We start from the raw sequence: 24,056 nt of genomic DNA on the forward strand, positions 1-24,056 counted from the left end.
AATTTATAGTAACTGGCAAGATTGCGAGCAAAAGATCTCGTGGCCGCAATCCAATGCGCTGGTTCGACCAAATCCGCACCACCCTGGATACCACAGTCTACGATGCCATACACACCGCCGAGAACAGAGGTAGATTGCGAAACAAAATCTAGAGAAGGATAATGGGAGGAGATGGTCACTATCCTCAGACACGGGGAATGCGGCTCAGGGAGGAGGAGGATCGGAAGGATCCACAAGAACGTGTCGAGGATGTCGACGGTGACTGACTCCTGCGTGAGCTGGAGGCGGGAGTAGTCCGCGGAGTCAACGATGAGGCGATTATCATGACGCATGGCTTTATCGAAGTACCGCTCCGACGCTGACTTCAGGCGTTTTTTTCTTTCATAAACAATAAGAGAATAAAACATCACTTCAACTTCGAATCTTAATTTATTTTCGTGTTCATATTTTAAAATGTAATTTGTACACAGTGTATTTATTAATATATATTACAGTTTGATATGCATTTATAACAACATTAAGATGCGGAAGGGTGTTTGTGTAATTTTTTGCAACAGTGAAACAACGAATCGACTTAGCTTTGCGCAAATAGTTTATGAGCATTTTATAACCTTTTTAATTCCTTCGATGGCGTCGGTTATAGACAATTTGCTAAGTAAAAATTGACTATGTAGTGCGCACAAAATTACAACATTATATCGTTATGTATTACAATTAGTGCTCTTGATACATAGTTCTCAACATAATAAAGTAAGAAACGGACGTCTTCAATATCTGAAAAAATAAATATTTTGTATAATATAACTGTTTGAAGTCCTCGTGTCCTAACGGATAAGACGTCTGGTGTACTCATATTATCTTGTCTTTGGCGAATAATCTAGGTGGGAAGAGCGTTCTTTTTGTGAACTATGTGAACTAGTTCCCGCACAAACTCGCTCTCAAACCCTTATGTATTTATTTTGCTGGTATCGGCTCTATTATAGACTGGCGCTACGTGGTTGAATATAAATTATATTTTATGAAGAATTTATTTTTTCAAACATCATTTTTTTTTTCGTGCCATAAATAAAAAGGCAAACTCTTTATTGACTGGTTATTAACAATAACAGCTAATTCAGTTGTTACTGTTGTTGTTTGGAACATACAGTTATTTTACTATAAATTATATTCTAAAAACAGATTATTTCCTAAAATTGCTGTAAGTAATTTTATGTACCGTAAACAGAAAGGTAAATTTGTGTTGTAATACTTAAAAAAAAAAACAAAATTCACAATAGTCATAAAGGTACATTTATTGTTTTTATTAGACCTATTGAAAAAAAAACTAACGAACTAAATGATGGTACTAGTTCGCTGTAGGTCTACGAAATAAATATATTGAGAGCTCCCAAAGGCGACCGATTATGTCCAGGACTGCTCATATCGAGCGATGCGACTATACCAAATGTTCAAATCCAGCAAGCAGGATTTATCAAAGAAAATACATTTAGAAAATACATTTACAAAGAAATTACAATTAGCTCATATTCAAGAACTACTTTGGCGATACAGAAATAATAACAATATCGTGTAATAAAAAAAACCTAAACAATTGTAGTATAAGCACACACGGGTATGTACGATCATCGTTATTAGTTCTCCCGACGCAGCCCTTTCTTTCAGTTCTTTGTTTTACTATTTCTCTTTGTGTTTCTTGTAGTTTTTCTTCAATTGAGACTTTGACCTCATGTCTCAAGTTGGTGGCATTCATATTATTAGGCCTACCCATGGGCATTCTGTAACCGACAGATTAGCTCGTTCGCATCTACACAATCTACCTAAATATTTGAAAATCGATAGATCTATTTCGATGAAATTTTCAGAAAATGTTCAACGGGCCTAGCGTTTGATCCTGTTTAACTTCGAACTGATCGGATCAAGGTCAAATCAAAAACTATTAGAAGCCTACCGTCGCCATTGCTTGTACTCCAACGTTCATCATGCTTGTGGCTTTAAATTGGATAAGTTTTTGTGACTGAAGCAATAGCACCTGTATCATCTTCCTGTTGTTTTTATCCATAAATTCCCATGGCACGTTGTATACAGCGTTCGGTAGGTTCTCACTCTGATAACAATCAAAATTCCAAAATACAAATATCTGCGGTATTATTAGAAATATTTAATGACTGGACTAGAGGCTGTTATTGAATCATTGTATTTAAAACTCTTAATTTAATTAGATTTGTTTTTTTATTCCATTTTTTTGTTCGACCAGACCAAACCTGTAGCCTGAGCCGGATCGATAAAGACAGAAACAAAAAAATCAAATTCGCAACGTGTGGAATAAAGGATTACGGTTTCCTGACACAGGTATTTTAATTGTAATTTAACAGTTTTTGTAATTTATTAATGTATTTATTGCTTGTAATTTTATGCAACGAGAGAAACCAAGGTACAAAACTAGTTTGCAAAACGCATCACGCTTGCCCGCTTAGCTTAGGTCACACGTCATTAAGAATATTTTGAATAAATTGAAATAATAATTTTGGTTCACTATTTCTTTCCATCTTGTTACGTTTCTACAAAATCTAAATATACGACTACATAATTATGGTATATCAAAAACTCATTATTTTTTTATTGGCGGGCCGCAGATATATTAACTCTTATTAATAATTTACGAAACTTTATTTATAATAAATATTAGAATAAAAAAATATAAAACTAAAAAAAGTAAAGATTTCATAAACTAAACGATTTCATAAATAAATCGTCGTGGCCTAAAGGATAAGACGTCCGGTGCTTTCATGTTGAGCGATGCACCGGTGGTCGAATCTCCGGCGGGTACCAATTTTTCTAATGAAATACGTACTCAACAAATATTCACGATTGACTTCCACGGTGAAAGAATAACATCGTGTAATAAAAATCAAACCCGCAAAATTATAATTTGCGTAATTACTGATGGTAGGACCTCTTGTGAGTCCGCGCGGGTAGGTACCACCACCCTGCCTATTTCTATGCGTTTCGATTTGAAGAGTGGGGCAGCCGCTGTAACTATACTTGAGGCCTTAGACCTTATATTTCAAGGTGGGTGGCACATGTTGTAGATGTCTATGGGCTCCAATAACCACTTAACACCAGGTGGGCTGTGAGTGAGCTCGTCCACCCATCTAAGCGATAGAAAAACCTAATTTTATTGCAAGATAAAAACAAACAAGAAAAGAACAGAGGACCGAACAGAAACGAGAAAGTCGATTAAAATAAATTCAATTTTAGAAATGCTTGGCGGCCGCGTTGTGTTCATTCTTGGTATAGAGCAAATTTCTTGACTTATGGGCATTCATCGTTGAGTGAATTAAGTTATAAAATGATTAGTTCGATTTTTTTTACACTGTCAATAGTTATGCTAAAATTACAGCTTACTTACCAAGGAACTTATTAGTTCAAAGACAATGGAAAGTTGAATCAGCTGTTGGAACAATATAAATGTCATAGGTCCGAAACGAGACAGTGATTCTATATCCTGTAATCATTCAAGAAACGAAGATTATTTGTATTTGTAAGAGTATTTGAATATATTAAAGAAATTGACTTAACATTAGAACTAGAAAGTTTGAATATCCTGCATCATAAACTCTATTTCACCATTTCATCTCTGTTTCTCTTTCTCTCTCTTTCCATTTTAGTATTTAGGCACTACGGATATGTATGAAGATACAAAAAATATTAAGATTTCTGCGACTGCGACGACAAGATATAAGGGTACTTATATCTACAGCCTGATAAGACGCCAATAGGCAGTCGTACTTTAGAAAATGGACTGCGTGGCTAATGTGCTGTATCTAACAGGAAGCCAAGGAACCCACATTTAACTTACACAGCAAGGAGTTCGAATCAGAGTACTGTATAAATAAACAAAATCCATACCATTTGTGAGCATGCAAGCAACAATAGGCATCCACTGACTTGATAAAAAAAGTAATAAAAAAGAATGACGAGACCAAAAGTGCTGGACATCTCGTTCGTGAAGCTGAAATATTAATAAATCACTTTATGAACTGTATCAGTTTGAAATAAAAACGAACAGTTTCTGTTCATTCACTTACTCAATCGTGAATTGATGGTGTCGAATACATTCTTGTAAGATTAAATATATTTTTCGATTTTGCTCTATCGTGAATTTGAAGCTACTCCCCGGTACGAATCCCTCGATATCCTCCAAGCTGCACATCAATATTTTGATATGTCCCCACAGGTGTATTATCATTAGGGAAATGAACAAATCGAATGTACAGAAATGTGAGGTCGTTACCAGCGAAATATACCAATTGAGTATAAACACAACGAAGTAACCCTTGATGTTAGTGGTGTAATCGAACGGTAGGGCAAGGTACATTGCGTGCTGAAATGTCACGTTCTCAGGACGAGGACTCTTGAACGCTCCGGAATTTATGTTGTTGTAAATCGGCATGAAGTTGAATAATACCATTCCGACAAAAACGAGTGATATCAAGTAAATCGTGTAGTAATGAGATAGTCTGTGTACTATGACGTGGATCTGTAATGCGATTCGTAATTTAAACCTTTTAGTAACGAGCAAACGCAAACAAGAATATAAAAGTACATTGGACAAAAGTAAGAAGTAAGATCTTTTATGAATAAAATACTTTTGTATAAAAATCATTGGTTTTAATTGTGTCTTTGAGGGTTCTTCGGCGCTCGTCCCCTATATGACTGTGGAGTTCGTATAGGTCGTTTCAAACCGAACTATATTTAGAGATGGTTTAAAGCAATTGGTTTTGTTTGTAACCGTCCAATAGAGGTATTCTTTAGAGAAATACATGCATGAGACGCCAGTCGTTTCGAACAACTAAAACCAGTAACCGATTCTCCACAATTTACACTACCACACTAATACTGTTGTCCAACTGTTTTGCTACACTTTTTATTGGTGGTAGGACTCTTGTGAGTCCGCGCGGTTAGGTACCACCACCCTGCCTATTTCTGCCGTGAAGCAGTAATGCGTTTCGGTTTGAAGGGTGGGGCAGCCGTTGTAACTACACTTGAGACCTTAGAACTTATATCTCAAGGTGGGTGGCGCATTTACGTTGTAGATGTCTATGGGCTCCAGTAACCACTTAACACCAGGTGGGCTGTGAGCTCGTCCGTCCAACTAAGCAACAAAAAAAAAATTGATTAGACAAATAGACGTTCTCACGGTCAACTTGGGATCAAATGGTTGAAACTCATACACATCGCTACGTGAATGCCACGTAGCTTGAGATATGAGGTCTTGATACGTGTTACTGCTTTGGAATAAGAAGATTGGTATGAGCTACCAGTACAGGCCCGTAATATGCCCTACCATCAGTGATACACGACCACGTTTTGATGACGCGGTTCCGTCTCTTCATGACTCGAAGTAGTCGTTTGAAGTGTACGTCAGCCCTTATTCGATTGATCGTAGAAATTCTTAAGGTAGGTGATCTTCACATTACGATATCTATGAGCTCCGGTTACTGTCTGAGCCCTTATCGCCCTTTTACTTGTCCGCGTATGATAGAATTGTAGAACTTCATTAAAAATACCTTCATAGCATGCTCCGATCTGTTTTTATGATGAAAAAGATGGACTGTCTTAAGGTAGCATGTTGCTAGTCTTTTATATCTTTCCGTTGCTATTAGAATCCCCCTGCACTGAAAACGAATCACATTCTTATTACGTTTGCGTTCAAGAAGTTAGTTGTTCTTATTATTTAATAAGATTTATGGCAACAATTCTAGTGCAAAAAGACTTTTAAATGCATTGTTACAATATTTTAATCGGATAAGTTACAGAATGTGAAATATATTTCATACAATATGTATCCTCAGTATTCCATTATTATTATTATTTTATTGCATAGCCAGCTGAACGAGATAGTGTAGGTACCACACAAACTTTAGTTGCGTCTAATCTATAGACGTGGCAACGTGCATCGTTTTTTTTTTTTAAGATTGAACGATTACTGATGTCCCGGAGACCTTTCTAGTTTCACCAGGACAGGTGGGCGAGCAAAGGCTCAGCCAGGAGGGGTGGGATTTGCTAACAGCTGCCCAAGCGCCTCCGAAGGAGACCTAACAACTCAAGAGCAACTGCTTCGCGAATGAATCTACTACCGGATCGGAATCGCGACTCGCTGAGAAAATCCGGCGAGAAACTCAGCGGGCTGATGCATGGGTTAGGTTGCACGTCGACCTCTTTGTCGCGTTCGACGAATACGGTTACCGAGGTCCCTAAGCCTGCCCCTAGTATGAGAGCTGAAGGCTCTGATGGATCTGATGGATTCGTAAGGACGTGTCTAGAGCGTCGACGGTAACTGGCTCCTGCGTGATCAGGATTCCGGAAACGTGCATCGTGCCACCTACCTATATATATGAGGCCTAAGTCTCAACTATACATTATAATGGCCACCACCACCCCTCAAACCGGAACTCATGACTGTTGCTGAAATGGACACGGTGGTGGTACCTACTCGTGTTGACTCACAGGTAGGTTATTACTCAATTTACAATTTATGCCAATTTTGGATTATAGAAGTCATTAGTGAATATGCGTCAAGAACGTATTCGTTTAAACGCATCTATTTATTTATATTACAATCATTTAATGTAACCGGCTACTATGTGAGCATAGCATATATGATCCGAACTACGGCCTCTACAGAATGTTGCCAGTAAATTGAAATATTCAGATGTTTTCCCACAACAAAAAAAAAATTGTTCCCATCGAAAGTTTGCATGAAAAGTTTTTGTATGTTCCGATTGTTTCTTTTTAGCGTGTTATCTTATCAAAACGTTTCGTATATTGGTATTTTTCTAAAAAGTCTGATTGTATTAATTATCCTTTCTGTAGTAATACTAAAATAAGGTGTCGTTTGTGGCCTTAATTATTATTAATACTTTATTTCAGTTTTCTTTTTTTAAAACCGTAACTTTTGTTAGTAAGAATTACTTATAATCTATGTTAGTAACTTAAAAAAAATCTAACACATAACTATCATTATATACATTTTATATCATTACATATATATTTTTTTTCTCCTTCCATGTGCCTGCTGCAAAGGCTATTCATCAGCAGTCCCTAGATATTCTCGAATAACTTCCAAAATGAAAGAATAGCATCGTGTAATGTAAATGAAGCCTGCAAAGACAGTCTTCAAGTCTCAAGGTAGGTGCGTGGTGGTATTCACTTTATTTTGTCTATGGACTCCGGCTAAACGGGCCGTGAGTTCGTTCACCGGTGCTATATGCAAATAAACATTAAAAATACTTACTAAACAAGAACCGTTTATTAAGAAACATATGTACGAATGGACAAGTACGACAAAACTCAGCGTCCCAATGCCGTTTTTAAGATAAACTGTTTGAGATATAAAGCAAGCAGCAGAGAATATTGGCAAAACGTAACGTTTCTGTATCTTTCTTTTAGATTTACTGTGAACAGGCCAAGCATCCACGGTTTTGAGATGGTTCCGTAGCCACTTTACGTATTTGAAGTCTTCGACATTGTCGACATTTCTGAAAACACAAATACAATACCTAATTAAAAAGAAAACGGAAAAAAAAACACTATTTCAAAACTAAAAAGACACGATTAAATAGCAAACCGAATTGACTATTAAAATTCATCTTATATTTTATATATTTTTAAGTCAAATATTAAAGCTTGATAAAAATTAATTTTATAGTTCACTTCTGGGTGGTAATAATCTTAAGCTTATCCCCGTGGCACTTAGTGATTCAGCACGATCGACTTTTGAGATCAATGCAGTAATAATAATTATTATTGTACTTTCTGTGTTTTGTTACTCATTAGTCTTTAATGAATCATCTACTGGCTTGTATCAAGGTAAGATTTTGTGAGACTGTCTTAGCTACCATCTAACCAATTCCGTTGTACTCTTGCCCTAACTTGCAGTCCCACCCGAGACGGAAACCGGGATACGTAGGAAGGAAGACGTGGTCAATGTGAATACTGCGAACAGACGCGCGGACTAAGCCAATGGCTCCTTGAGGCATCGGCGAATACCCTCCTCGGTTGGTGGTCTATGAGGTCGCCATCAAAATGTCTTTTTTTAGGCCGAGGGCCAAACCTGGACACGTGATCCCGGCGCCAAGTACGCTTGCGTAGTATGTGGGACTGGACGGTCCCTAGTTGTTGGACTGCGGACCCTAGGGATAGAATTTAGGATCCTACCTACTAAACAACTCTTCTGCACTCTCGCTCAGGCATACGATCCTCCAAGGTAAGAACCTGGGTGGTGTAAGGGGGCTGGCTACTGTGATCAACACTGCAACCAGACGCGCGGTTCACCCCAAGACCGCTTGGCTGACGGAGCCTTCGAGGCGAGACGAATGCCTTGGAACGTCGGCCGTAACAGTCCAGGAGCCAAGGCCACTTGTGTCCTGAGATACCGCGCTGGATCAGATCAGCTAACCTAAACATCAGCCCTCTGAGTTTCTCGCCGGTACGTCTCAGCGGGTCGCGATTCCGATCCGGTAGTAGATTCACTTGCCAAGCAGCTGCCCTTGAGTTGTTAGGTCTCCTTTGGAGGCTTTCGGGCAGCTGTTAGCAAATTCCACCCATCCAGGCTGAGCCTTTGCTCGCCCACCTGCCCTGGTGAAACTGGAGAGGCCTCCGGGCCACCATTAATACCTCAAACTTAAAAATAAATAAAAACTTTTATAAAAAGTACAACACTTTTTTGTAAATATACTCGATATCTTTTTTATCAAAATTATCTATTTATTTTTATTCAGATTTTTCTTTTCTAGCCCGAAAGACAAGAGCTAGAACTGTTTTTAGCGAGTTTTTATTTGAACTTAAAAGGAATACACACGTAACACTAAAATACTTCTAGAATGTCAGTTGATATTACCCGAAAATAATTGGGGCAGCAATAAAACAAACAAAAAATAGGCAGATATTAACACCTTTTTTTTTAATTTCTAGGATATCTGTGAACACCTTTGAAATAGAAGTTTCGGTGGTTTATTCATGTCAACGAAATCATTCGATTCCGGTGTTCTTTCCTAATTGCTCGAATTAACCTTACCTAGTTCTGCTGCGAACAATTCATTCCATTTTTCAGGATAGTTATTTAAATGCAATTGAAACTTCATCTTCGATGTAAACGTTCCCATGTTGTAATGTCTATGGGCTTCATTGAATGCTTAACACTAAATCGGGTGTGAGTGTTGTGTGTTGCGTCTTCCCATCTACAAAAAAAAGCTGGCCAGTACAAAGCCCTAGTACGCACGCGTCAAAACACGTGAGTTAATATTTTTATATAAACGCCATAAATCAATATAGTATGGTCAACCCTGTTTGATCCAATCAATATTCAACCCCCGCTGCGCAGTAGGAAAGCTAGATGCGCGGTACGACCAACGCCCTGGAAAATAACCCCCCACTCATTTAAAATACAGTGTATCAATGAATGATAAATTTAGCTCATTTGAATAAAAATTATTATGATTGATGAAGCAAAGGAATGAATATTATAATATTAATTATAATGAATTAGTTAAAATCATGCATATAGAAATGAGATGCTTGCTTCTGGTTTTTATTGTTGCTTGTATATTATCATTTTGTTTAGTATTCATTTTTGTGTTTATGTTGGAAATAAAAAATAAAAAAGACATGTTTTTTGAGTTTATTTCGCCAGTTTATGCCAGGCTCTTCTTGGAACCAACGGTAGAGTTTATTTGATTTTCAGCAAAAATGATCAATGGTATTTAAATTGAAATAAATGTTTTTGAATTTTAATCCAAGCTCATAGTCGAATGGTTAGCCGATAATCGTTATAAGTGTTCCCAACTTCAGTAATATGTATGTATATATATCGTTATAACTCGAGAACGGCTGCACCGATTTGACTAATTTTGGTCTTGAATTATTTGTGGAAGTCTAGAAAATGTTTAAAAGGTTTTTCCTTTGATGTGTACCCCGTTGGACAGATTCCTTTTGTTTGTTAAGTTTATTTTATACATAAGTTTAGGTCTTTTATTTATCGATTGAGGCACTATGAAGTCTGCCGGGACAGCTAATATGTAATATGTTTATTGTTTAAGGTAGTGTGTTTTATGTGGGTATTAAGTCCAAACTCATGGCCCACTCGTTGTTATGTGTTTACTGCAGCCAATAGACATCAACCCACCTCGAAACATGAGGTAGAAATATCTATTGCATCGGATACGCTTGCCTACCCTATAGACTAGAAGGCATGACTGCAACCATACAAACAAGCATAGGATTTTTTTTATCGCTTACATGGGTGGTCGAGCTCACAGCCCACCTGGTTCTTAAGTGGTTACTGGAGCCCATAGACATCTACAACGTAAATGCGCCACCCATGTTGAGATATAGTTACAACGGCTGCCCCACCCTTCAAACCGAAACGCATTACTGCTTCACGGCAAAAATACGCGGGGTGGTGGTACCTACCCGTGCGGACTCACACGAGGTCCTACCACCAGTAAAACGCGAACTTCGTTAATTACGCAATTAAGCAATTGACAATTTTCGCAAATTTCCTATTCTTATGAATATACGTTAAATGAATGTTTTATTATGTGTTACATAGTTAGAATATAAAAATAGTTACAATAAGTTACCAACAAATGTTATACTTATTTTATAATGTTTATTGTAGCTTTTGCTGGTGTGTGTATCAAAGCTTGGTGATTTCGTGTTAGTCATATTTATTCTAAAAGGACTTGGGCGCCATAATAACTGTCTTCAGGAACTCATTCCACGGAGTTACAATTCGAGTAGGTAGAAAATTATTTATGGATTTTCTCCCGTTTCGAGGGCATAGTCTAGTATATATATGCTTGTAGATATTTATGGTTTTTAATAGAATATGCAATACGTAGCAACTGATAACTACATAGTAGTAATATGTTTTTATTTTTTCGAATATATGCACCTTGGAAACACATTAGCCTGTGATATGACAGTAAAATTATCTATTGAACTCGTAACAAGAATGATTTATATTTAATGAGGTCATATTATCGTATTTATCGCAAGGTTGTTTCAAAGTTACTTTTGCTATTTTGCTATTTAATATTTTAACATGCCTATTAAAACATTATTCTAGATTAAATTCAAAACATAAATGAACGTATTCTTAATATTTGTTACTTCTGTTAAAAAATAACCATCATATTTTTTACCAGCATTAAACCACCGTTTTTTATTTTCATACAGTGGTCGTTGGATCTTTTTGTATTTGCCTTCGTAATGCAATCTAGACATAAATTCAGTAATATTGGCAATCTTAAAATCTTATTGATATTATTGAACGGCAAGAAATTTGCAGTGAATCCTAGAAAAAAAAAACATAGATTATAGTGGTTAGCTATTGTTCTCTTTATCATATTGAGTGTGTATTTGAGCATTTACTTAGTGTTGGGTAAATTGGTCTGCAAGAATAATTATACCGTGATAGGCGATTAGGAGAATATATGTTGTTGGTTAAGGCTTATGTTAACTAATAATAGTTAAAGTGCAGTAGTAATGGATAAATCCCTGACACGCATCTATTGTGATGATGAATCAAATAGATACTTCCTCAATTGGGCGTATTATGTTGAGGTTCGCAGGTCGTTTTCAAATAAAACTAAGGTCCCCCTTTTGGATCCTGAGATCTGAATATTAAAACATGAGACGCCACGTACAGTCAAAATAAAACAGTGTTCAACAACACTACGCCTGTGGCTTTCTGTGGCTTTCTGATATTATAATTTAAAAATGGATGTTGTCTGCTGTTCACAAAAGTCAATGGCATGGTTTTAAATTGGTTTTAAAGTTTTATTAAAAACATCGGCTGTAAAAATATTGAATGCTGAAAGCTGAATATTGAAATGCTTAAAACGAGAAGTTGTACGTAAGCGAGTTTGCATTATTGATTCATTAGCTTTTTTTATTGCTTCAATGTGTGGGCGAGCTCACAGCCCACCTGGTATTAATTGGTTACTGGAGCCCATAGACATCTACAATGTCAATGCGCCGTCCACCTTGAGATATAAGTTCTAAGTAAGTCTATCTTATATTGTATTTATTTTTCGCATGTGTATAAGTATATATTACGTAAGTTTATTAAGATATAGCACCGTCCATGCTAGTTTTCTTATTCCTCTCCCTGCAAGGTTGCCTGGAAGAGATCGCTTTCAGCGATAAGGCCGCCAATTTATGTCACCGTCTATTATTTGATTTATATGCTTACTCTGTATATGTGGTGTTAAATAAAGAGTTATCTATATATTAATACGTGAAGCAAAAACTTTGTACCCCTTTTTACGAAAATTGCGCGGACGGAATTTCCCACACTTATAGAGAATATAGAGAGAAGTGCAGAGTGCCCATATTTTTTAAATATTATGCATAAAAAATACAATAAATCAATAAAAAAACATTACACACACTACCGTGTATTTGACACACAGACTCACGCACACACACACACACCCACGCATGCATACTATTTGTTTATTGTCAAACTTTTCTTATTGCTTATAGTCTATGGTCAAATTGAGAATAGATTAAATATTGTTTGTCTTTATTAATATTTGCCTAAAGTGTAGTCCTGGCGAAATCTGTGATTATATAATTTGACAATAGAATCATAATAATGCTCAAACTTATAATTTCAATTAATTACAGTCGAATTTCGACTATAATTACTACTGCTGGACCACTAGTTATTATTATTATTCTAAGGTATCAGTATAGGTACGTGGATGCGCTTCATTTATTAAAGTCCTTAGAGCCGTGGTTATAGGTAGTGTGCATAGATTGTATGCAAGTACAGGTCGCAGTCAATAACGCAGGCGGGCAAGGCGGTGGTGAGGGAGGCTGCCCGGGGCTCAGTGCGCATCTCCCGCGATCGATGCGTCCCGATGCATCAAGGTGACTTCTCGAGATATTAACGACTAGCTTGCAGAACGAATTAATATTTCAAAAAACATCTATTGAAAATACGAAAACCCGAATTTACATTTATCTATACATATAATTAAAATTGGTGTCTGCTTTTAATATTGAAATAACCGCTTTTTACTACATGCATATGAATATACTATATACGGTACATACACCAAAATAACATTTTTTACAATTTTTGTCTGTCTGTCTGTCTGTCTGTTTGTTTGTTCCGGCTAATCTCTGGAACGGCTGGACCGATTTCGACGGGATTTTCACTAATAGAGTAACTTAGGCTTAGCTAACTTTTCACCGTCACCGTTAAATAGCGGGACTCAGCTATCAATAATAAAATTTAATGTTTCCGAAGCGAACCGAGGGCGAGTCGCTAGTACTAATATACAAATCTACAGTGGTTTTTACGGATGTTCCGTTATAACTACCGAACCATACATCCGATTGACTTGAAACTTGGTATCCATGTAGAAAATATATGTACTTAATGGATAGGCTAATATTTATATGAGTGTTGGACTCCCTACACCAGTTGCAGGGGCGTTAGTCATGACAATCTTTGTGGGGATGAGAAATAATAATATTAATTTTAAATGCCCATCATAGCGGACGGGTACAGCTAGTTACTTATAGTTTCATGTTATACTAGGTATAAATGCGCGATAGTAATGAAAAATATGATCTTTGATTTTTGCAATCTCGTCAAGAATTGCTTCATTAGCTGTCTTGATCCAATACACACATATTATCTTTGTTACGTGACACGTAATAATTAAAAGACTTGCAAAAGGCTGACAACTTTAAGATTTAAAAGTTCTGTCGATGCGTTTAATCCGAAAACGTATATTCGAAAACGAGGAAGACTACAATTCTTAGCGTTAATTTATTCATATTATGGTATATCGGATGACTCTCTTTCGCTCTTTTAAATTCTCATAGTTTATAGGTAGGCAGAGCGACTCCCATTACTGAGTTCTCTAAACGCCTCATGCAACCGACTCTCTAACTTTCTGACTTATATAATTGGAAACAAGAAAGACATACTTTCCAATGGTGCCAGGACGTCTTGTGAGTCCGCACGGGTAGGTGCATATTTCTGCCACAACCCTGCATATTTCTGCCGTGAAGCAGTAATGCGTTTCAGTTTGAAGGGTGGGGCCCTGGTTGTACTGTAAAAACTGAGACCTTAGAACCGATATCTCATAGTAGGTGGCGGCATTTACGTTGTAGATGTCTATGGGCTCTGGTAACTACTTAATACCAGATGGGCCATAAGCTCATCCACCCCTCTAAGTAATAATTTTTTTTATCGAAAAATTAAAAAAATTACGTATTGCCATTTACGTGTTGTTCCAACAACAACTCTCCTGCTTGGAGTTCAATTCCAAGCAGGTTCAAATGCGATATAATGTGAGTCGCCAACCTCTTAGCAACAAACATGGCGTTGCTAATATATTTCGACCGGCACATTTACTTGCTAGAATCATAAAAATACATTCATTGAAATATCTGGTCATTGCAGTCGTTTTTGCCCTATTTTGAAAGAACTCTTTCGTGAAAGCTTCCTAGAAATATTCTTTCGACTGAATAGTTGGTCTACTCTAAATTGATTAGTGACAAAATAATTTTGAATAAGTCCTTTATCGTAAATACGTATTCAGATATATATACAAAAAGTGTGGGTTCACAGTAGACTTTTATAGTAGTGCCTCATTCATGAGTCAGTTTTATCGGAATCTAGAGCTCCATAATCTATTCATCAGTACTTTGAGTAACTTGCACCAATGAACTGAATAGAGCGCCATTGAATGTGTCTGGGAGAAACAAAAATAAAACGTTTTGTTAAGCGTTGTATGCATCTTGAGACCTTGTGTATCAAGAGATAAGCGATTGCATCCGCTGTGCAGTGTGTGTAGGCTATAGTAATCATTTAACTTCAGTGTAGACAAAAACGTAAACTGTGAAATCTATTGTTCATCTTCAGCAGTTAAATTTTTTTTAATTATAATCTTATCAATTTGTGATTTTACTAACAATTTACGATAAATTACGCTAAAATCCAGTACTCGGTCTAGTGTGACGCATTTAAAACGTACAGATTAAATATCGGAGACTAAGTGAAAAATTACGAATCCGATCCTCGACCTCCGAAAAGTTATGCGAGCTTATGGTCATTTGAAATGGCGTAGCTACTTCAACGATGCATACGGGCGATACACCGCACCGTTGCGCCGAGCACCCCTGTCGCCGTTTTTATTTTCTCCTACCTATACTGATAGCCTTGAGAGGCCATATCAGCGTTACCCTAGGTTGTAGGTGAGCTCTCGGGGCTCAAACCGGAGGTGCTGCTAACATTGGCCCTAGCAAGGGCAGTGCTTGGCAGAATCTACCATTGGATCGGAAACGCGACCCACTGAGAAGATCCGGCGAGAAACTCAGTGGTTGGATGTATCTATGGGTTAATTTATACGCCGAGCCCTTCGTCGCAAGCGACGGGTTCGGCGAGGACAGTGACCGGGTGTCGCTGTGCCGAAGATGCATCATTCGCCAAATTGGGTGTCAAGATTGACCGAAAACAGCATAAAATTCTACTGTTGGCCGTCAGAAAAGTAAAGCCATGTAATATCCGCTGGACACCTTCAACCAGTAGAGCGCCCATGACCAGATAATTTAACGTGACGACAAAAAAACAGTTTTAGTAATGGGGTACAATCGACAATAATAACTGCTTGTCGTAACGTAACGAATGTCTTGTTTTTTTTTACTTCATCAGAGTACTAGCACTCTGCAACTTTGTTTCGTTAGTGGAAAATTACATAAATTATTGAAATAAATTCGCACGGTAACGTCGAGCAGCGCATGCGAAATTGAAACACATCGTTTCAAGTTACGTTTCATTTGTAATTGTTTATATTCTAAGAACCCCGACCATTTAATATGCGTTTATTTATATTCCCTTGAATTGTTTCTATGCAAAATTAGCACGTTCAAGATATAATCCTTAACACGTTCTTGGGAACAATGTTTTGGTGACTGACACGGTTAGGTGTATGCGTGATGGAAATATGCAGAAATGAGAAAATTCCTAGGTGTGCGAAGGGAAGTGATACTGGCGGTAGAACTGCTTAGATGAAGTGACGTTGGGTAAGACGCGAACGTTGAACATAGAGTTCTTGATTAGCAACCGCGCAATAGAATGGCGCATGGAATGGAATGGACACATTGTCCTTCTATTTGGACGCCGCGAGAGACTACTGGAACAGCGCTGGACCAATTGTTGTGGTGACTTTGGGGGACTTGACCAGCGGACAGAGTCAAATATGACATGGGACTTAGAAAGAAATTGATACCATACAATAGGTATTCTGTTAGTATTAGAGCATATAGGTAGACAAATTCGAAATCGTAATATGAAGTAGACAGATATATTTTTCAGACAATGGGCAGTATACAGTCAGTAATATCCTGAATATATCACTGAAAAATGAAATCATTAACCATCGGGTGGGCTGTGCGCTTGTCTGTCTAGAGGAGTAATAAACAAAAGGAAATTTAAGGTTTGAAAATGTACGCACCCAACACGTGTTCAGGATGGTCTTCCACGATGGAGAAGTAACGACAACCAAACCCACATAAATTGTAATTTTCGTAATCACCGAGAGTCTTATGAGACCGCACGGGTAGATACCCCAATCCTGCTTATTTCTGCTGCGAAACAATCACGTGAACCGGTTCATAGGGTGGGAATGCCGATAAATTTCACAATTGTGACTAAGACCTCATATGAGGGTGGCATTCACGTTTTGATGTCTATGGGCTCCGGTAACAACTAAACACCTAGAGGACCGCGACTTCGTTCATCTGTTTTCGCAACAAATACCCTAGAATTTTCCTAAGATTCCCAATCATGTTCTCGAGATATTATAATAATGTATTGTCAATGGTATACCGCAACATACCTATCTACTATATTTTTATATTTTCCAGAATTTTATTAAACGGTATTAACGGGAATATAATTAAACGGTTGTCTGGAAGAGATCGCTTTTAGCGATAAGACCACCTATTGTACAAATCTATTTGCTTTTTGACTGTTTTTGAATGTAAATTGAGTTTTGGTATGCAATATAGTGTATTCTCTCTCTCTCTCTCTCTCTTTCTCTCTCTCTCTCTCTCTCTCTCTCTTTCTCTCTCTCTCTCTTTCTCTCTCTCTCTCTCTCTTTCTCTCTCTCTCTCTCTCTTTAAGATATGACGATTTTGTGATTGACCTATTAAAATGTAAAATTTCAACTGGATATAATAAATTGATAAAAGAGCACGACCTATATGCATAAATCGGTATAAGCAGTAAAGATAATGCGAAAACTTGCGTATTGTTCTTTGAATAAAATTTTCAATATTTTATATAATACTTATGTAACATACAAAAAATTGTCATTGTATCATAAATAATTTGATTAAATTTAAATTGATACATTCCAAACGAGAATAGTCTGTCCTTGTAATAAAATAAGATAGTTATATTTTGTTACTAACGCATTGTTAAAGTGAATCCGTTATCATTGTATGTATTTTGATTGCAAACATTTACGTACTATGCCTCTCTCGATTTTTTCTGCAGTAAAGTAGGTATTCGCTAGATAAAATTTTATGTTTTGTTACCCCAAATATAAAACTGGTCAAATTAATAGTCAATACGATGTCCCTTTTCTACTCTTCACTGCATAAATGGGTGAATGAGTGCACGGCCCATCGGGTGTTAAGACGATTATATAGCTTTTAGAGTTTTTAACGGTAGGCAGCGGCTTGCCTCTGCCCCTAGAATTACTGAAGTCCATGGGCGACGGTAACTACTCACCATCAAATGGGCCGTCTGTCTACAAGTGCAATAAAAAATAAAGTCATCACAACATGTGATTGGAGTGAGAGGTCGAGCACGGAGCGTTCGTGCATCGCCTTTCAAAATAACTCATTACATTCACTTTAGGTAGAAAATATTTTGCACTATGTATTTCGCTATTGAGTTCGATTCTCGTTTCGTTCTGAAGCTGTAGTGTGAATTTATTCCGATACTTCAAAGCCACCGTCGCATTATCGTTAGCTGCGGTTGATTTTTATTTAATTTTTATTATTTATGCAATATATATAGGAAGTGAATACCGTCATCTACTATTGATTTAACGTTTCTAGTGTTTTAAAGTTATATTCTAATACGCCACTAATATCTAAGCATACTACTAAAACTTGAGCCGATATTTAAATTGTAAGATGAATCACATATAACTTATTTAAGTATAGTAGTAACCAAAGAGCTTTCAAATAATCTTGAAAAACTTTGTAAGTAAGTAGAGAAAGATTCGATAAATCATGGTTTTTTTTAAACCGTTTTTTTTAAATACAAGATATTGTACAAGCGTGCTGTGTCATATACCTAACATTTGGCAAAACGAATATGCATTGGCAGCTACAGCAAGTGCGCGGGTACTGACAGCAGCCACATACATTCGCCAACACTCGCTCTGGCTGCCGTGCAACAGGCGCGTTGTATTCGCTGCCGCAGCAAAGAGTTTCGGGCTACTTATGTGCGCGGGCTCCCATACAACGCCATATATTGGTCTGGCTGATGCACGGGGAGTCTAAGGTGGAAAGTTATTTAGAAGGATTCGCGCCCTTTTAACAAGCGTACTACCACCTAGCGTCTCCAATCGGAAACTATTGCTACTATGCTTCGTATACCACTCACAGGCCAACCCCCGGCTTTCAATGACGATGAAAAGGTCGAGCTACTGTCTGATGCACAGCAAAAGGAGTGCACCACCAGTACTGAAGCCGTGGCGACCAAAAATCTATAACCACAGAAAGCCCCCGGCTTCGACAGCATCCAGAACAACGCATTAAAAACTTTGCCCGCCCAACTGATAATCATGTTGGCCTATATTTTAAATGCAGCTATGACTAGCTACTACTTTCCCGCAGTGTTGGAATTTTGTGTGTGCAGAATAAGTCACCACCCACCAATAAGTACCCACCTATCAAAGAGAGCACTGACCTGGAAAGTGTCTGGCAAGAGGAAAAGAGGCCGCCCCAGAACAACTTGGCGTCGCTCGGTGGAGCAGGAGCTAGGGGTCTTGGGCATGGCGTGGGAGGAGCTAGAACACTGCCCAAGACCGATGTAAATGAAAAAATTTGATTCGAACCCTACACCCCAGCAGAGGGTAATAGGAAAGAATGATGATAATGAGAATAAGTCACCGGTATACACCAACCTGGAAAACCCAAAAACTAACCTGTAAGCTACAGCCTGATTGGCCTCCTCCCAGCGATAGGCAAACTGTACGAACGACAACGCTACGAACGTAAGCGCTTTTGGGACTTTATGATCTCGAGAGGCATCTTCATAAACGAATAGCCTGGTTTCCGCGCCAAACACTTGTGCGTTCAACCAGTGCACCGCCTCGCCTAGATTCTCTCTACTGGAGTTCTCTTCTTCGATTTCACCAAGGCGTTCGACGAAGTCTGGCACACAACGGAACTCTTACACAACGGTTTAAGTTACCAACTACAAACTGGGAGTGCAAGACAGTCTAGTGCTCATTATACAAGACTTCTTGTCGAACTGTTCGTTTCGGTATCGAGAGAAGGAACTCGCTCTCTCCCGTGTCAAATCTCGGCCGGAGTCCTGCAAGGCTACTTTTTAGCTAATATATTAACGACACACTCCGGTCACCGGTGATCCAGTTAGCCCTCTTCGCCGATGCGATGATACGGCTATCTACTACTCTAGTAAGAAAGTATCCACCATCCTACTCGGTCGACTCTACTCCATGATTTGCAAGCGAATTGTCCCTTCGTAACATCGTAACAAAAATCAATAAAAAACATTTAAAAAAAGAAACTAAAAATAGTTTTCTACAAAACTTGCATACGTTCCGTCATGACAATGTTCGCTCACACCATCCGTCCACACATTAACTCTACCAAATCATCTAATCCTATTTCTGCAGAATAGCCGTTGGAACATCGTGGTATGTGAGGAATTTTAGTCTTCAGGACGACTTAAATCTAGAACGAATACGTAAGTAAAAAAACGTAAAAACGCTACTTTGATGAAGCGGCGCGACCAACTCTCGTATCGTGGCCGTCGCTAATTACATATCTGACCAAATGACGGAGCAACGAAAAGCCGCCGCTGTCCAAAATATGTCTTGTTGGATCCTCCGGGTCTGCTCTAGGTGCTTCTAGGCTCTTAAAGTACCGGTCACTACCCTTATCGAACTCATCGATTACGATGAATAGTTCGACGTGTGAACTAGCACATAGATACAGACCACTGAGTTTCTTGCCGGTTTTTCTCAGTGGGTCGCGATTCCGATCTGGCGATCGATTCAGCGAAGCACTGCTCTTACTAGGGTCAATATAAGCACTTCTCTTAGGTTGAGTCCTTGAGTTCACATATCAGTTCGTGAATAGTTATTATAGGCGATGTGACAGGGCTTAAAAAAAAAATTAGCAAGGACCCCTATACTAGGCTGCACTAAAAGTATCGGGAATGGAATATTTCCACTGTTCCTGTCATATTAAAATCTTTTTAATTGAAAACTCCTTGGTTTTAAAAATCGAATACCATTTATTTATTTAAAAAAAGATTCTCGGTCTTTTCACGAGGTTTTGTCAAACTTGTTTAGTCATTGAGAAAATGGAATTGACTCGAGAAAATTCAAGAGCGATGATTTATTATGACTTTCGAAGTGGTTTAACACAAAAACAGTGTGTTGACCGGATGATTTCTGCATTTGGTGATGAAGCCCCATCGAAAACCACAATTTATCGCTGGTTTGCTGAGTTTCAACGTGGACGTGTCAAGCTCAGTGATGATCCCCGTCAAGGTCGTCCAAAAACTGCAGTCACCCAAGAAAACGTTGATGCTGTGCGTAAGCTGATTGAGGAAGATCGACATGTGACATACCGCGAAATTCAGGCAACTTTAGACATTGGCATGAGTCAAATACAAATAATCTTGCATGAACAATTAGGTGTAAAAAAGTTGTTTTCCCGATGGATACCGCATTCGCTCTGTGAAGAGCAAAAAGCGGCTCGCGTGACTTGGTGCGTCAGAACTCTCGAAAGATTCCACGCAGGATCCTCAAATGCTGTATACAACGTTGTATCAGGTGATGAATTCTGGATATACGCGCACGAACCCGAAACAAAAAACCAGTCACGAGTTTGGGTGTTCGAAAATGAGTTAAAGCCAACAAAAATTGTTCGTTCACGGAGTGTTGCAAAAAAAATGGTGGCCCCGTTTGTCTCCAAAACCGGCCATGTTACGACTATTCCTCTTGAGGGACAAAGAACGGTTAATGCAGAATGGTATGCTAGCATTTGTTTGCCACAGGTCGTTTCTGAACTCTGTAAAGAGAACTGCAACCGCCGCATCATCCTCCATCACGACAATGCGAGTTCTCACACCGCGCACAGAACAAAAGAGTTTTTAGAGCAAGAAAACATAGAATTATTAGACCATCCGCCGTACAGCCCCGACCTAAGCCCTAATGATTTCTATACTTTCCCTAAAATAAAGAATAAATTGCGTGGACAGAGATTTTCATCACCTGAAGAAGCTGTGGGCGCCTACAAAACGGCCATTTTGGAGACACCAACTTCCGAATGGAATGGTTGCTTCAATGATTGGTTCCATCGTATGGAAAAATGTGTCAAATTTCGCGGAGAATACTTCGAAAAGCAATAAATACATTTTTAAATAGTAATGTTGTCACTTCGTTAATTCCCGAAATTTTTAGTGCCGCCCTCGTATAGACTTCGAAAATGCCCTTATAAGAACTGTTAAATGCATCCCGTGATATCACATAGGTAATATGTATGATATCACGCGGGAAAGCGCTTATACCTAGTTATTTTGAATAAAATTAAATAATAATAATTTATTGTTGGTAGGACATCTTGAGTCCGCATGGGAAGGTACCACCATCCTGCCCATTTCTACCGTGAAGCAGTAATGCGCTTTGGTTTGAAGGGTAGGGCTGCCGCTGTACTGTTAAAACTGAGACTTAGAACTTATGTCTCGAGGCGGCACTTACGTCGTAGGTGTCTATGAGCTCCGGTTACCACTTAACACCAGTTGGGCCGTGAGCTCGGCCCCCAACCTAAACAATAAAAAAAGGTTTTTTTTTAAAATGGAAATACCTAGTACATTTTAAGGTCATATCGGTCCGCGTACTGCTGAGTGATTAGTGATTTTATAGAAAATACGATATGAACACAACCAATTATCTTGAGATATCAGTTTTAAGGCTAATTTGTATAATATTACGACTTTCACACCTTCAATCCGAAACGCATAACGGCTTTGTGGCACAAGCATGAGGTTAGTACCTAAACTAGCAGGCGCACTTATCATCAGCATGCATATTACTATGTTTGCGGTTTGATTTTTATTCCACTATACTCGCCTGGTGGTTTACTGGTGGTAGGACCTCTTGTGAGTCCGCGCGGGTAGGTACCACCACTCCGCCTATTTCTGCCGTGAAGCAGTAATGCGTTTCGGTTTGAAGGGTGGGGCAGCCGTTGTAACTATACCGGGACCTTAGAACTTATATCTCAAGGTGGGTGGCGCATTTACATTGTAGATGTCTATGGGCTCCAGTAACCACTTAACACCAGGTGGGCTGTAAGCTCGTCCAATCATCTAAGCAATAAATAAAATATAAATAAAAATAAAAAATTCTACTTATTGCTCCGTCAATTATGCACGCTTATTCCAAATAAAACAAATTCCAAGCAAAAATCCAATAACTTATTAAGAGTACATTTTCCTGTTTCGCATTATAATATCTAAAAGCAGTGTAGTTGACAACCAGGTCACAGCATGGTGCAGTGTTATATATATCACAAGGTGGGTGGCGCATATACATTGTAGATGTCTATGGGTTCCAGTAACTTAACACCAGGTGGGCTGTGAGCTCGTCCAATCATTTAAAATAAAAAAATAAATAAATAAAAAACTCTCCTTTATCGTAAAAATCACTTATGAAACAATATGTTGTACGTATTTCATTAGGAAAATTGATACCTACCTTCTCGCGACGTTTGAATCAGGTGGCTTCGGTGCTTCAGGGGGCTTATATTTTAGGTATCGAACATAAAAAACTATTAATAATATTAATAATGCGGGTTTGTCTTTTATTTTTTATTAACCTAACCAAACTTGCCAATAATATTATAATAATCTCTTACGAAATTATTTTACTGAATGCATAAATAATGAAAAAAAAAACTTACTGGAGAGGGTCGTCTAAAGCCAACATTTTACATATCAATCTCCGCTGGTCACTGCTTCTACAGAAATGTTGATGGTGTGATTTTATAACATAATTTATTTCGATTGCACCCATTAATCATTGCTCGATTTACATGTCATCGGAATCATTTATCACATAAGGAATAGTTATAACAAGCCTGTTGCGATTATTGCCTATTAATTTAGGTTTTGAAAGTGACATATTTATTAATGCATTCTCTTTATGCCTATGTATTTTTGTTAATTGCCATTGAATAGTGTTGTTCTGGGTAAAAATATAATGATCAATTTGATTTCACTGGTGGTAGGACCTCTTGTGAGTCCGCACGGGTAGGTACCACCGCCCCGCCTATTTCTGCCGTGAAGCAGTAATGCGTTTCGATTTGAAGGGTGGGGCAGCCGTTGTGACTATACTGAGACCTTAGAACTGTATCTCAAGGTGTGTGGCGCATTTACGTTGTAGATGTCTATGGGCTCCAGTAACCACTTAATACCAGGTGGGCTGTGAGCTCGTCCACATCTAAGCAATAAAAAAAAAAAATTTACAAATTTTATGAACCCAATAAGCCTAAACTGACCCGAGCATTAAATACAATTATAAGTTTGATAGCAACAAACATGACGCATTTGGGGTCAGATATTTAATCCTTGAGGTTAATATTTCGAGTGAGTTTACTGGCGGTAGGACCTCTTGTGAATCCGCACGGGCAGGTAACTACCACCCTGCCTGTTTCTGCAGTGAAGCAATAATGCGTTTAATAATATATAT

General features: G+C 38.2%; 1 protein-coding gene across 2 annotated transcripts; it reads right to left on the bottom strand.

Moving 5' to 3' along the window:
- Positions 1-410: 410 nt before the first annotated feature.
- On the bottom strand, positions 411-23,334 carry Or-9 (olfactory receptor 9). Of its 2 annotated transcripts, XM_038015110.2 has the most exons (9): positions 9,080-9,167; positions 8,243-8,429; positions 7,298-7,541; positions 5,571-5,678; positions 4,089-4,540; positions 3,910-4,012; positions 3,410-3,505; positions 1,949-2,104; positions 411-774 (listed from the first exon to the last, which is right to left on the bottom strand). In XM_038015110.2, exons 1-9 carry the CDS (start codon positions 9,165-9,167, stop codon positions 715-717), a joined length of 1,494 nt encoding a protein of 497 aa, XP_037871038.1. In that variant the 3' UTR covers positions 411-714.
- Positions 23,335-24,056: the final 722 nt, after the last annotated feature.

Source organism: Bombyx mori, chromosome 1 (genome assembly GCF_030269925.1).
Source record: "Bombyx mori chromosome 1, ASM3026992v2".
NCBI lineage: Eukaryota > Metazoa > Arthropoda > Insecta > Lepidoptera > Bombycidae > Bombyx > Bombyx mori.

Excerpts from the sequence above, each read along its gene's own strand:
- Or-9 (XM_038015110.2), bottom strand. The coding sequence starts at position 9,167 with ATGGGAACGTTTACATCGAAGATGAAGTTTCAATTGCATTTAAATAAC. Across the intron at positions 8,430-9,079 it reads ATTGTTCGCAGCAGAACTAG|GACACAAGTGGCCTTGGCTC; the intron begins GTAAGGTTAATT and ends GCGGTATCTCAG. Across the intron at positions 3,506-3,909 it reads TGCTTGCATGCTCACAAATG|GATATAGAATCACTGTCTCG; the intron begins GTATGGATTTTG and ends GAATGATTACAG.